The following is an 11,776-nucleotide window of genomic DNA, read 5'->3' as shown; positions in this document are numbered from 1 at the left end:
TGTGATAACGCTTCCGCTGTCGGTCTACGAGGGTACGTAGACAACACTCTCCCCTCTCGTTGCTATGCATCACCATGATCTTGCGTGTGCGTAGGAAATTTTTTGAAATTACTACGTTCTCTAACACTATTCTCCCTTGTTTCCAAGTCTGCACTTGTTGTTTTCCTGACAATAGTAAGATGTCAATTCTATTAACCCTCAGGAATTTAGCTTGAGCATGAAGTGACACATTTCACTGTTTGAGTTTGAAACTATTGTTTTAAAAAACAATAATTATTTAGTAACACTAAAATTTCTAGAATAATTAGTTTGACCACAGTTTGACCAGATTTGACCAAAATTCAAAAAAACTGAAATAATTATTTAGTAACACTAACATTCTAGAATAATTAGTTTGACCATTGTTTGACCACAGTTTGAATTTTTTTGCCTCTTCAGATCTTAAAAGCCTCGTAACTTTTTTTCTGTTAGGTTTTTGAGGATTTTGAAAATGTTTAACGGGGTTCCCCCAGTTAAATTTGGATGTAACTTTTCGAGTAGATGATTTTTCATATAAAAACTTTTTCATCCGAGTTCGTACGCAAAAGTTATGCCCATTTTAAGAAATTCCAGAGAGATTTTGCAAATAAAGTCGAAATTCATATTTGTTAATTTTCCCAACAACTAGACCATATATCACATGGGAAACTTATTTTATTTTATTTTTTTGACATTTCCATCATTTTCTTTTGTTTTTTCTAAAACTGAAAAGGCGGTCCGGGGGGGGGGGGGGGGGGTAGAGTTTGAAAATGGGCCCTTTAGTACCGGTTCGTGCCATGAACCGGTACTAATGCCTCAAAGCCCATTAGTACCGGTTGGTGGCACCAACCGGGACTAAAGGTCTAACCTTTAGTCCCGGTTGGTGCCACCAACCGGTACTAATGGGCATCGCACCCTTTAGTCCCGGTTCGTGGCACCAACCGGGACTAAAGGGCCCAGGTGAACCGGGACTAATGCCTTAGCCGCACGAATCGGGACCAATGCTCACATTAGTCCCGGTTCGTGACTGAACCGGGACTATTAGTCCCGGTTCGTGACTGAACCGGGACTAATGTGGATATTGCCCTGTGACGAAAGCCCTGTTTTGTACTAGTGAATGTTGGTGTGTATTATAATTATGCAGTTGTATGGGACAGAATTGTAAAATGTCAAAATCATATAGACATTAATATAGAACTGGAGCAAAGTAGAGAATCAACCAGAAATTAGCCACCAACTCCATGTCTCATTTCCTCTAGCACAAATATGAATTCCCTCAAATTCTCAAAAAGGGCATATTAGGTAGCCGCATTAAGTGAGACTCTTATGCCCCACTCTATTCTTAGTATGCGTTCGGGGCACGAACTTCCACGAGTACATGGTGCCATGAGTGTTGTATATGTAGCTTGTGTATATCCAGTTTGTGTCCACTTTACTATCTCTCGACAAAGGAACATTGTACTATAGCACACACTATTGTGTCATGAATGTAGTGGGAGTCTTCCCATGATGATCCCCACAAGACTTGTTTGTAGCTTGAGGAGATTGAAAGTTGAGGTATTGGCATGTCTTTGGCATACTGTGATGGACAAACATAATTCACACAAGATGCGTATTTTTCACCAACAAGAATATAACCTAATGATGTCAGATAACATTGAAGGGATTTTGCTAGGGATGGTTTCATTCAAGGAGACCCACCGCCACCATGGATGTTTCGAGTTGGAGGGACGCCACTCACCATAGCTAGATTATGTGGGCTAAGTGGAAGGTCACTAACCAAAAATAAAATATATACGACTAAAACATCAAGATTTGGCGTTAGACCCTGAAGAGAAATATAACAAGAGTGGCCCACGTGGACTCGTTGTGGTGAGTAGCATTGGGACTGTCCATGTAATGACGCATCGGTTTTTGGACTCCCTCCACATGTAAACAAATAAAACAACATCCAACATCCCTTTTATTTCACTAAATGTGCTATTTATTATCATTAGGAACCTTCCCTACTCAATGCCGGTTAATATATTGTTGGTAGGAGATTAGCCCGAACAGACGTCGAAATGTGGAGGGAAGAGGCAACAAAGGGAAGATGAAGAGGGAGATGCCATGTTGCGTACATGGTACCCGTAGGAGGGTGGTTGCCGATAAGGCATTGATTATGGCCAAACAAAAGCAGCACCAAATATGGAGCATGGGCACGCGAAAGGCTAAGCTAAAACAAAAAAATGAATACGACATTTTAGGTGGACGTATTAACTGGACATTGCAAGTCCCACTATTCATAGCATGCGTTCGGGACACGAAAGTTCACAAGTATGTGGTGACATGAATGTGTTGTATATGTGGGTTGTGTGTGTCTAGCTTGTGATCACTTTACTATCTCTCGACAAAGTAACATTGTACTTAGCACATGCCATCTTGCCAATAACCTAGTGGGGATCATCCCATGACTGCATGAGACTCATTGTGTAGCTTGAGGACATTGAAATTGATGGTATTGACATGTCTTTTTAGCATACTATGATTAACGAAGATAATTCACACAATAAATATATTTTCCATCAACGAAAATATGATAAGTAAAGGCATCCGGTAACATTCAAGATATTTTTATTGGTGATGAATTCATTTAAATAGACCACCAGCACCATGGATGATGGATGATGTGAGCTAGGGGGACATCGTTCACTAATAGCAAGTCTATGTCGAAGGCCAGTAAATAAGTATGAAAACAAATCTATAAGACTTAAAGCACAAGGATTTGTCGCTAGGTCTGAATGCAAACATAACAAGAGTGGCCAATGTGAATTCGCCACGATGGGTGGCACTAGGAGTGCCCTTATAACGACAAATCGATTTTTGGACTCTACCGCATTTAAACGAATAAAACAACATCCAACATATTTTTATGTTGTAAAAAATGTGCTATTAGTCATCAGTAGGAACCTTCCCTGCTCAATGCCAACTAATATTGTTGGAAAGAAATTACCCGGGAAAATTTACGGAAATGAGACGAAAAGTGCTAGAAGAGGAAGCCATGGTTGGCGAGAAGCTTTGATTGGGCAAAATAAAAGCCGCGCCATATACAGGGCATGTGAACCTTCGTCGCTCAATGCCGATGAACATTGTTGGCAAGAAATTACCTTGAAAAGACGACGGGAAAGGGGAGGGAAAGTGGCAACAAAGAAGAGAGGAAGAGGGAGATACCATGTTTGTGTACAGGGTACACAGAGGAGCATGGTTCATGCTAAGGCTTTGATTAGGCAAAGTGAAAGCCGCACAATATATGGGCCGTGGGTACATGAAAGTCTGAGCAAAAACATGTTGGCGCAGGCGCGCGCATGCAACTCCCCGATGTGGCGCACCCGTCACCCTCGCTGCTTTCGACACGTCTTCCCCTCAAGCGTCCATGCCCCCTCCCGTTATGTTTGCTAAAGTAGATGTGATTACGATAGGTACAAAAAGATTGGAACAATTTTCACTCTCAAACTTTGAATTGAAGCAAATTTAGTTTTTTTTTTGAAAAGGAGGATACCCCGGCCTCTGCATCCGGAGGATGCATGCAGCCATATTATTAATCAAAGCATGTCCAACAAAAGTGCAAAACGAAACATGAACTTAGAAATAGAGCCCTACAAAAGGCTAAAAAAGAGCCACATCCGGCGGAAAAAATAACAGGCTACGATGACTAAACACCTAGCCTATTAGTTAGCCGCCATCTAAATCTGTTGAAGATAACCTGTGCTGCCATCTCCCAACGGTTGCACCCAGTAACCAAAAGCTCCCTGGACTCCATAGGTGTGAGTAACGACCACGTGCGGATTCACGCCATGGCTCTGTAAATAAGCTTCGACGAAGCAAATTTAGTATGCAATACTTCATTGAAAATTAAACAAAAAGTAAGTATTAGAAACGCTGTAAGTTGGAGGGCCGCTACTCATCATAGAGAGTCTATGTGGGCTAAGCGGAAAGCCACTAAATGGACAGGAAAATAAATCTATGCGACTAAACATAAACATTCGATGCTAAACCTGAATATAAATATAGCAAGAGTGGCCAACGTGGACCCGCTATGGCGAGTGGCATTGGGACTGCCCTTATAATGACCCATCGGTTTTCGGACTCCATTTGCATGTAAACAAATAAAATAACATCCAACAATCATTTTTTTATTTCACTAAATGTGCTATTAATTATTAGTAGGAACCTGCCCTACTCAATGCCAATTAACATCGTTGGCAAGATGACGGAAATGCGGAGGAACATGGCAACGGAAGAGATGAAGAGGGAGATGTCGTGTCGCGTACGGGGTAGTCGTAAGAGCGTGGTTGCTGATAAGGCATTGATTTGGGCCAAACAAAAGCCGCTCCATATATGGGGCATGTGCACGCAAAAGGCTAAGATAAAGCAAAAATTGAATACGACAATTTAGGCGGCCGTATTAAGGGAACCTCTTAAGTCCCACTCTATTCATAACATGCATCCGGGACACGAAAGTTCACGGGTCTGTGGTGACATGAATGTGTTGTATAGCTTGTGATCACTTTACTACCTCTCGACAAAGAAACATTGTACATTATCACACACCATTGTGTCAAGAACCTAGTGGGGATCTTCCCATTATCCGCGTGAAACTCGTTGTGGTAGCTTGTGGAGATGGCAAGTGATGGTACTGACACGTCTTTTAGCATATTGTGATAAACGAAGATGATTCACGCAATAAATGTATTTCCACCAATGAGAATATGATAACTAATGGCATCCATTAACATTCAAGCGGTGAATTCGTTCAAAGAGACCACCACCACCATGGATGATGGGCAATGTAAGCAGACCGTCACTCACAAATCACCATAACAAGTCTGTGCGAAAAAGGCCAGCAAATAAGCATGCAAACAAATCTACAAGACCTAAGACATAAGGATTTGTCGCTAGGTCCAAATGCAAACATAACAAGAGTGGCCGAGGTGAACTCCCTACATAGTGGCATTGGGACATCGTTTTTCTGACTCCCTTCGCATTTATAAACAAATAAAACAACATCCAACATCTTTTTATTGCAAAAATTGTGCTGCTATTAATTATCGGAAGGAACCTTCCCTGCTCAATGCGAAAAATTATATTGTTGGCAAGAAATTACGCGGGGAATTTTACGGAAATGTGAGGGAAAGTGCTAGAAGAGGAAGCCATGGTAGCCGATAAGCTTTGATTAGGCAAAACAAAAGGCGCGGCAGCCATATACGGGGCATGGGCCCGCAAAAGGCTAAGCCAAAACGTGTTGGCGTGCATGCAGCCTCCGCTGTCCGGCGCGCCCGTCACCCTCGCCCCTTCCGACACGTCCCCCCCTCCACGCGTCCCTGTCCACCCGTCTCCCTCCCCGGCCGTATATACGCCCCCGGCGCCGCTCCCCGTCCTCTCCTTCTGTCCTCCGAACCATCGCGACGAGAGCAATAATAGCAGCTCCAATGGTGGCCGAGGCCATGGGCGTCTGAGCCGCGCGCCGAGGCCTGCGGGCGCCATTGATGAGAGCAGCTGCAGCACCCTTCACGGCCGGACGCGATGTCCGTTGTGGCTGCGGCGGCCGCCGTGGGCCCCGCGCCGGTGGCTCCGTCCCCGGCGGCACCGTACGGGATGTGCGGCGGCGGCGGCGGCGGGGCGAGGAAGAGGAAGGACGTCGTGCACTACCAGGAGGAGGAGGAGGAGGAGGCGGCGGCGGCGGTGCAAGGGGGGCGGCTTGGCGGTGAGGGCCACGGGCTGTTCGTGCTGGAGACGGTGGAGGAAGAGGAGGAGAGGGAGGCCGAGGCGGAAAACGAGCGGTCCTCCATTGGCCCCGTCTCCGAGGGGGACGAGGAGGAAGGGGAGGAGGTGGAGAGCGCCAGGGAGACGCCGTGGCAGAGGAGGACCAAGAAGACCGGCGGGCTCGCGAGCCTGCACGCCCTCGACGACGCCCTCCCCATCAAGTAATTATCCAGCTTCACCTCCCTTCCCTGAATTATCATCCCCATTAACAACCCTACCAATTCTTGCAAGAACAATCGGCGAATTCTTGGTTCGGTCGGTGGGTTAATCTGCGAGTTCTTGATTTGGCAGGCGGGGGCTGTCGAGCTTCTTCTCCGGCAAGTCGCGGTCGTTCGCGAACCTGCAGGACGTGGCCGTGGCCGGTACCACCAGCAGCAAGGACGTGCTGGCCAAGCCGGAGAACCCCTTCAACAAGCGCCGCCGGATCCTGCGGTGCTGCTCCATCCGGCGGGTCTCCTCCACCTCGCTCACCGCGCTGCCGCCCTTCCTGCCGCCCGAGCCGTCCTTCAACATCGGCAACGACGGCGTCATCAACGGCGGCTCCGGCGGCGGCAGTGGCTGATCATCAACCGATCCAGGGACGCCGTACGTGCACCGATCAGATATCAGATTGATCGAAAAGGAAAAGAGACATGCATATGCATGCAAGTTGCAGGAGAATTAGTAATGGAAACAAACTACTAGGGAGGGAGATCGACAAGATGGATGGATGGATCCTACTTTGTAGTACTCCGGGATCCCACTCATCCCAGCTCACATCACCAATGGCCGCCTAGAGCTTAGGTTTTTTCTTGATTCTTTTACTAGCTGCTGGTAGTTGCATTGACATGCAAAGAGAGGGAGAGGGAGCACCGAACATGGTGCATGTGATATCCATCCTAGCCTACAACAAGTTATGCCAGTGTTCTGTCTCATTGGAGAGAAGCCTGATTAACCTTTTCAATGCTAGTATAGCACCAAGGTATGCATGCAGATCAAGCAAGTAAAAGCCCCGATTGATCATTGACATGTGTGTTCTAATCGATCTCTAGGATTTTCTTTTGCAGTGCATTGCACATATGTATTATAGTACAACTAATAATTGAGAGTACTAACAGTTGCCAAGCACCATATATACTTGACCCTATCTGTGTACTATGGTTGGTAAAGTGGTGCTATTGTACTTATTTTGTGTTTTGAAAAAGTACTATATCGGCAAAAGGGGTTCGTGATCCATTTTTTTTATCTCTTATATACAGGGCCTCTTTGATTTGTACTCCCTTCGTTCCTGAATATATCTCTTTCTAAATATTCCAACAAGTGACTACATACAGAGTGAATCTACACTTTAAAATATATTTACATACGTCCCTATGTTGTACTCCATTTGAAATGTTTAAAAAAACTTATATTTAGGTCCCTATGTTGTACTCCATTTGAAATGTTTAAAAAAACTTATATTTAGGACCGGACGGAGTAGGATTTAAACTATACATGAACACCGGACGGAGTAGGATTTAAACTATACATGAACAGAAAATAATAACGTACTCCCTCTTTAAATTAATTAAACTAATATAAGAGCGTTTAGATCATTAGTTCTAAACGCTCTTGTATTAGGTTACAGAGGAAGTAGGACTGAAATATCAAGCCCATTCGAGGTCTATATGATTTGGCTTGTTGTTTCATTGCGTCATAGAAAAGAATGGATTATTTTCAGCTGACTTGGGCGATCAGAGAAACCAGTACGACAATTTTATGGAGAATTCATCCTATGAAGAATCAAGCAACTGAAATATATATCATTGGGCCGTGTACTGTGGTTCGTTCTTCATCTACAAAGCGGGCGAGAGCAGAAATTCTAAGGATTTCAGTGCTCCGAAAATTCTCTGAAAATCCTTGAATCAGAGATACCTTATGTGATCGATCAGGGGACGTCAAGTGGTCACTTCAGGCCTTCACCATCCAAGCGGCAAGCACACAGGGTGAGTTACTCCCACATTAGCGTATGTTAAAAGATCAGGGCGACAAGGCCAAATTAATGGTAGTAGCGACGTGACGTGCAGAGGGGATAGGGTAGGGCGACAAGGATGTCAAAAGTGGTATGGAAGGGATAAGCTTCGGGGGCGGAGGATAAGCGATAACGATTAACGAGAGAGGAAACGGGCGTCAGTGTCACGTCGCGCGTGAAGAGAGGGGAAGGAGATGGGCCATGCGGGGTGTACGTTTGTCTGTTTTTTTTAGTAGAGAAGAGTGTACGTTTGTGCTGGAGGCCTTATCCGTTCCCTGGTCCGGCCGCTTTCGCGGATTAATTAACTCGTAATCCATCTACTGCTGTACTGTGTTTGAGAGGGGAGCGCGTTCATGAGTTCGTACTTCGTAGGGTCCGTGGCACGCGTAGCCGCTGATTAGTACTCCTCCCTGCACGCGTAGAGGCCTCGCTTGCTTTTGCCTGCTTTCCCACATGATGCCGGTGGTACTCCTTCAGTCCAGATGAGTAAGTCATCTTACGAGATCCAGATTTTTCCAAAACCATAAGGCGTGTAACATTCAATTCTCCTCGATCACCTCCCCTCCCGTTCACGAGCGCTCTCTTTCCTCCTCGTTTCCCTCCGCTGCCTCGTTCTCCTCCCTTCCCGTACATCTTTCGCGTGTAGGACGAAGCGAACCTTTTGAAGAGGCGCCGTCCCAGGGCGACTTAGGGTTTTGCTGGTCCGCCACCGGCCGCCTCCCCGACGGCGGCGCGGGGGGCAGTGTTCTTTGTCCCAGGACGGAGCCGGTAGGCGCCGTGCCTGGTTTTCTTGTCCCAGGAGGCTGCCGTGAGGTGCCGTCGTTGGTTTCTCTCTCTACTACGAGTTCTGCCGCCTTTGCTGCTGGATTCCGTGGTAGATCAATCCGTCTACTCAATCGACTGGATCGAATGAGCATCTTAATAAAGAAATTTTGAAGGTCTCCTGAAGGAAGATCTAGGACTGTGCTAGGAACGCAATTTCTGCTTCCAAACACGTACTGTTGTCCATCCATCCTCAGACCTACACCAGTACATCTCTCGAGGAGGATCATCGTCAGCAATGAAAATTATAAGTTGGAATTGTCGGGGCTGCTAGGTTCCCGGACAGTTCAGTCGCTTCTGGACATTCAGAGGCGGCATAGGCCGGATGCGTTTTTCCTGTCTAAAACGCATTTGAACGATGCTAAGGCAGAAGAACTAAAGAGAAAACTGGGCATGGATGATATGATTTGTGAGCCAAGTGTTGATGGAAGAACGGGTGGACTACTTTTGGTCTGGAAGGAGGTTAGGATCTACTTCTGGGCTTCCACCCTTGATTTCATCTATGTGATAGTGGAAGAACCAAATGGAGATTTGTGGAGGATGACAGGTATATACGGTGAACCAAACTGGGATAGCAAAGATCGTACATATCGCCTACTACGAGACTTGCATGTTCAGTCCAGTCTCCCATGGACTATTCTTGGAGATTTTAATGAGATCCTACTCTCTTCTGATAAGGAAGGAGGGGCCCCAAGACACCAATCAAGATTAAAAGCTTTTCAATATGCTTTGTCAGATTTTTCACTAGAGGATGTTGGCTACATCGGTGATAAGTTCACGTGGCTCGCGGGGGGGGGGGGGGGGGGGCTCAAGGAAAGGCTAGATCGAGCGGTCTCCAATGCTGCATGGATGGAGTTACATCCATTGGTAGGATTGATAAATCTGGAGATGGGGAAGTCCGATCACAGGCCGATATGCTTGGACACAAGCTACCTAGCGGGGGTAGCATCTGAAGCACCGCGACGCGAACGCAGGTTCGAAGCAAGATGGCTCGCGGAGGAAATGGTCGAAGAAATTGTAAAGACCGCCTGGTTGAAAGCATATCATCTTGGGCTGGGGCCCTCGGTCAAGGCAAAGATGGAAGTTGTCCATAATGATATGCATGCATGGGATCAGACGGTACTGAAGGGACCTAGAAATCGGCTGAAGAAAGCTCAGAGGAAATTGGAAAGTTTGATGCGTGTTCCCTTCACCGATGAGGTCAAGATGAAGCAGAATGAACTTCGGTACTTATTGAAAATCTGCTTGATTAGGAGGAAGTCCACTGGGCTCAACGAGGCCACATCAATTGGCTTCGTCGTGGGGACCGTAACACAAAATACTTTACCCAGTTTGCTTCTGCGAGGCGAAGGAGATATTTAATCAAGAAACTGAGAAATAATGATAATGGGTGGGTCGAGGGTAATGATAACCTCAATCCACTCATTCGTGATTATTTTGGTGTCCTGTTTAATTCTGAGTTAGTGCAGATAGATAATGATTTGATGCAGGCAGTGAAACCTTGCATCACTACTGAGATGAATAGCCTTCTCACCGCACCGTATTCCAGAGAGGAGATGCAGAAGGCTCTGTTCCAGATTGGGGATATGAAGGCGCCTGGGCCCGATGGCCTTCATGCGATTTCCTTCAAGCGATTCTGGCATATAATAGGAGAAGAGCTGACCGATGAAGTACTTGTTGCAGTAAATAACAAGAAAATACCAGAAGGATGGAATCAAACAAACATTGTTCTAATCCCCAAAGTTGACAGTCCAGAGGTAATTACTCAGTTTAGACCCATTAGCTTGTGTAATGTGGTTTATGAAATCATCTCCAAGATGCTAGCTAACAGGCTGAAAAAAATACTACCGGATGTGATATCGCCAACACAAAGCGCCTTTGTTCCGGGTAGGCTAATCACAGTTAATGTGTTGGTGGCTTATGAGTGTTTCCATCCTATAAAAAAGAAAACCCATGGATCCAATGGTTATTGTGCAGTTAAGCTTGATATGCTCAAGGCCTATGATCAAGTGGAATGGGATTTTCTGAAACAAATTATGATTAAGATGGGCTTTCAAATGGAGTGGGTGGATCTGATCATGGAGTGTGTCTCTTCTGTGAGCTATAGAGTGATATTTAATGATACTGAGACTGATGAGTTCTTTCCCACTAGAGGACTGAGACAGGGGGATCCACTATCCCCATACTTATTTCTCTTATGCTCAGAAGGTTTATCCTGTATGCTAGCCCATGAAGAAGAGATTAGGGGAATTGAAGGTATACTTGTTTGCAGGAATGCACCATCTATCTCACATTTGCTGTTTGCAGATGACTCTTTGATACTTATGAGGGCTAATAATCAGAATGCTACTACTCTGAAAAGAGTGCTGGACACATATTGTAGTAGCTCAGGACAAAGAGTCTGCACTCCTAAATCCAGTATCTTCTTTAGCCCAAATACTAGTGTGCTTGTCAGAGAAGATGTTTGCAGAATCCTTGATATTGTGACAGAAGCTCTTTCTGACAAGTATTTAGGTGTACCAACAATGGTTGAAGTGGACCGAAGTGATTGCTTTCAGCACTTGATTGATAGAATATGCCAGCGATTAAAGGGATGGAAGGAGAAAGTTTTATCTATACAAGGTAAAGAAATTTTGTTGAAATCAGTAGCACAAGCAATCCCTTCATATGCTATATCTGTCTTTAAACTGCCAAAAGGGATTTGTAAGTCCATCACAGATGAAATTGCAGGATTTTGGTGGGGAGATACGGAGGACAAACGGAAGATGCATTGGCACGCATGGTGGAAGATGTGTATCCCAAAGCAGAAAGGAGGTATGGGGTTTAGGGACCTTCACAGTTTTAATCTTGCTATGTTAGCAAAACAGTGTCGGCGACTGCTCCAGAACCCAGACTCTTTGTGTGTATGTGTTCTTAGTGCAAAATATTATCCAAATGGCGACATTTTGAGTGCAGGTCCAAAAAAGGGATCATCATATACTTGGCAGAGTATTGTCAGTGGTATGCAAACTTTTAAAAGGGGTTGCATATGGCGTGTTGGCATGGGATCTAAAATTGACATCTAGCAAGATCCGTGGATCCCAACAAGTGAAAACAGGATATTTTATTACTCCTAGAGGAGCTACGTTACTTGGTAAAGTGGAG

General features: G+C 45.4%; 1 protein-coding gene and 1 long non-coding RNA gene across 2 annotated transcripts; one reads left to right on the top strand and one right to left on the bottom strand.

The window, feature by feature from the left end:
- Positions 1 to 3,487: 3,487 nt before the first annotated feature.
- On the bottom strand, positions 3,488 to 7,910 carry LOC120968114 (uncharacterized). The gene is made up of 2 exons (XR_005762262.3): positions 7,714 to 7,910; positions 3,488 to 3,857 (listed from the first exon to the last, which is right to left on the bottom strand). It is a non-coding gene; the product is annotated as an uncharacterized lncRNA (long non-coding RNA).
- On the top strand, positions 5,394 to 7,020 carry LOC109778894 (uncharacterized). The gene is made up of 2 exons (XM_020337480.3): positions 5,394 to 5,981; positions 6,112 to 7,020. The coding sequence occupies exons 1-2, from the start codon at positions 5,581 to 5,583 to the stop codon at positions 6,380 to 6,382; spliced, it is 672 nt and encodes a 223-aa protein (XP_020193069.1). The 5' UTR covers positions 5,394 to 5,580; the 3' UTR covers positions 6,383 to 7,020.
- Positions 7,911 to 11,776: the final 3,866 nt, after the last annotated feature.

This window comes from Aegilops tauschii, chromosome 7 (assembly GCF_002575655.3).
Source record: "Aegilops tauschii subsp. strangulata cultivar AL8/78 chromosome 7, Aet v6.0, whole genome shotgun sequence".
Lineage (NCBI taxonomy): Eukaryota > Viridiplantae > Streptophyta > Magnoliopsida > Poales > Poaceae > Aegilops > Aegilops tauschii.
The sequence above is the reverse complement of the archived record's forward strand: the minus strand, read 5'-3'. Positions and strand labels throughout refer to the sequence as shown.